Source organism: Salvia hispanica, chromosome 5 (assembly GCF_023119035.1).
Source record: "Salvia hispanica cultivar TCC Black 2014 chromosome 5, UniMelb_Shisp_WGS_1.0, whole genome shotgun sequence".
Lineage (NCBI taxonomy): Eukaryota > Viridiplantae > Streptophyta > Magnoliopsida > Lamiales > Lamiaceae > Salvia > Salvia hispanica.
The window spans coordinates 10,539,209-10,542,508 of record NC_062969.1 but is presented as its reverse complement, the minus strand read 5'-3'; the positions used below and the strand labels follow the sequence as shown (position 1 = coordinate 10,542,508).

Here is a 3,300-nt window from a genome sequence, read left to right as displayed (position 1 = left end):
TCAAGTGGGTGAATTAGAGTGTATTTGCGCAAATTATAAATTACTAAGATGCTTTAAAGAGTTTATACATTCATTTAAATTGTTTGACAAATGATAGTATATTATTTTCCAAGTAAGATGTTAGAGTTTGTAATTTTTAAATTTCTTTTGGAGAACCCTTCGGTATTTTTGTTATTGTAATTGTAATTTAATCATTACTTCTAACATATTATAAACTCGACAACGTTAACATTTTCCTCTTAAAATACCTAACATTTTGGATCTCATTATAACTTCTAAAATTTATGCTTTGGAAAGCAGCACCCTCATAATATTTTATCAAGTCAAGGTATTTAAATAATAATTTTACATAAATCATAGTCTAGTTTATGGGAAGATCCTAGTTGTGATATTTAATTAATTAGTATCGCATTGCAGAAAGTATCAGTTGAAGTGTAGGGATAAGATCCCCGATCTTATTAATAATGATATTGTCAATTACTTTAGCTGGAGTAATTTGAATATTTGGTACTGTAGCATTTAGTATCCCTTGAGTATATTATTTACTCCATATATTAAATTATATAGTATCACCTAAAAAAAGTAATTGTATAACTATACATTATAAGCATAAAAATATTAACTATTTATGGATGCACATGTTAATAGTACTCCTATATTTTAACATCATGTTATCTTATACTCTGAAAACTTACTTTTTCGTGAAGATTTTAACACAATAATTTAGAAATAAGTAATGAAATTCAATTATCCCTTAAAATTAAGAGAGAAAAGGGTTGGCACACCAATTTCCATAACAGTATATATCCATTAAAAAACGAAGTTGAATATTTATTTATTATATTCCGCCATCCAGAACAGAACACGTATAGTCTATTTATTTTAACTTCGTGTTTGGAATAATATGAGGATCACAATCCCAATTATGATCATTATTAATTATTTATATAGAGAGTTTTCTTCTCTGAAAAATAATGGTTGATTTACAAAACAAAAAGTACACGACCGATCATATGTGATTCTTATCCCAACCACTTCTTATAAATGGGACTTTCTCACGTCTTCGAGGTGGATGAGATGTTCCACCTAAATAAACCTTTGGAATTATTTCTATTTAATAAAAATCGATTAATTACTTTAAACAATTCTTTAGCATTAATGGACGTCAATTCTCAATTTGCCAAATTCCAATTTTATAATTGGTAATAGGCATGATAGCATATTAGCATATATAACAATTGATATCGTATCATATTAGAAAATATTGGCATTCCATTTATACGATTGTAGTCTATATTAAACACTACAAATTGTTGTAGATATTCATGGCTTTATCATTGCTAATCTAGTTTTGCCTACATCCTTCTACAACATTTGGAACATCATCAACAAGAGAAACGAGCAAGTACAATATTGAATTAATCACAACCCTCCATTTGAAACCATCAAACCCCACACCACATGCATGAATGCAACCTATAAAAAAAACAAATCATCGCACACAATTGATCGCACTCAAATCAATTGAATGTGATTACTAGACATAAATGTCAAATTCGAATATGAACACTGACAATAACAACCATCCATTATTTGCAGCCACGGTGGAGTCTGATGGGACTCTGGCCGCTGTAGATTCGTCTCAATCCGATCCTTGGAATGTGCCATGCCAAGCCACACTCTCGTTCGCTGGTCGAGTCTTCGTTTTTGACAACGTACCGTGTGATAAGGTCAACTTTGCACTTTTAGTTTTGGGAGGGTATGAGTTCGATCATAGTAGCACTAGCCGGCCATTGCCTCCTATTAGAAGCAATGACCCAAAGAGACGACAATGTCTACATAGGTATTATGAAAAGAAAAAACGTCGATGTTTTGAAAAGAGAATAAGATATAATGTTCGTCGAGACGTTGCACTCAAAATACACCGTGATCGAGGTCAATTTGTCGGGAAGAAGGTTCAAGAAGGATCTAGAAAAGTAGCCATCGAAATGAAAAGTAGTTGTGCTAATTGTGGAGTTATGTCGAGCGATACACCATTGATGCGGAAAGGGCCGGATGGACCGAGGACTCTTTGCAATGCGTGTGGCCTTTATTGGACAATTAGGGGGAAAATGAGGAATATTTGTAAGTTTTAGCGCATACTACTATATTTTATTTTTATGCTTTCTTAATGGTAGTTGGTATTAAACTAGTTTATATTTAGATTTAGACAATGACAACTTTAAAAAAAAAAAATAAACACTAGTTTACGGAAATGCATTTAGATAAATATCCAGTTTCAAAATTTTAAGTTTCACTCTCGACACAATACTTTCACTAATATAAACCCCTAGTATATTTTAATAGTACTACATTACTTTTCATTTATCCATATACCCATTGTTACAATCGAGAACTAAAATGAAAGGGTTCAGGGAATTCTAATAAGCTTAAACTTGCATTCCAATTTTAATGAAACTATAACAATACAATCATAGCAATTTTTTTTGGTCATGCTTTACAACTGATATGATCTGCCTCATTGCCCCGCTCGATTTATTTCACTATCGAATAAAGATTTGATTTTCAATCTTATTAAATACTCACAAAGTTAAATTGAAAGATTGACAGGACTCCAGGACTGGGGTGTAAAAGCTAGGAGTATTTCGTTGATGGAAATGGGAAATATACGACTTAAAATATAAGAAATTCATTTCCGTAAAAGTCAAACTTATGAAAATTGACGTAAAATTATTCTGGTATTTCACTTGGACTTTTACGACATTGTAGTATATGTCATTTTGTTACTGTGACAGTAACTATTTACATATTATTGGTATCACCTGTTTTTATCAATGATTGAGCCTTGAATGTGACTTATCTGCATAAAAAGATGCTAATTTAATAGGAATTGAGAATTTGCGGGGGACTGCACAAAGATGGAGTGGGAAAGCCGATGAACAAGGAAAAGAATAGGAAATGCCATGAAGATTACAATTGTTGAAAGAAGAAAATATATAAGTGTCCTAGCCGTTCAAGCAATGAAGTTGTGCAATCTGATGACCCTTGATATCTGGAGTTTAGTACTCCAACGGCAGCCAAACTACAAGGCCTACTTCTTGAGATAAGGAACTAGGATCGCAAACAATTTGAATTTAACGTTTAATCTAGTTTTAGTTGTTTTTTTTTTGCTTAATGCTCTTTGACAGCTCTCTCTAGTCCTAGTTGTTAATTTACCTACTGTATTTTGAACTCTTACATAGTTGTTATCTTTACTTGTTATGTATTTATGATTTCGGGCAAGAATATGTCTTATGATTG

General features: G+C 31.8%; 1 protein-coding gene across 1 annotated transcript; it reads left to right on the top strand.

Annotated features, from left to right (window-relative positions):
- The first annotated feature begins 1,547 nt into the window (after positions 1-1,547).
- LOC125189388 (GATA transcription factor 25-like) lies at positions 1,548-2,135 on the top strand. The gene has a single exon (XM_048086670.1). The coding sequence runs from the start codon at positions 1,548-1,550 to the stop codon at positions 2,133-2,135; it is 588 nt and encodes a 195-aa protein (XP_047942627.1).
- Positions 2,136-3,300: the final 1,165 nt, after the last annotated feature.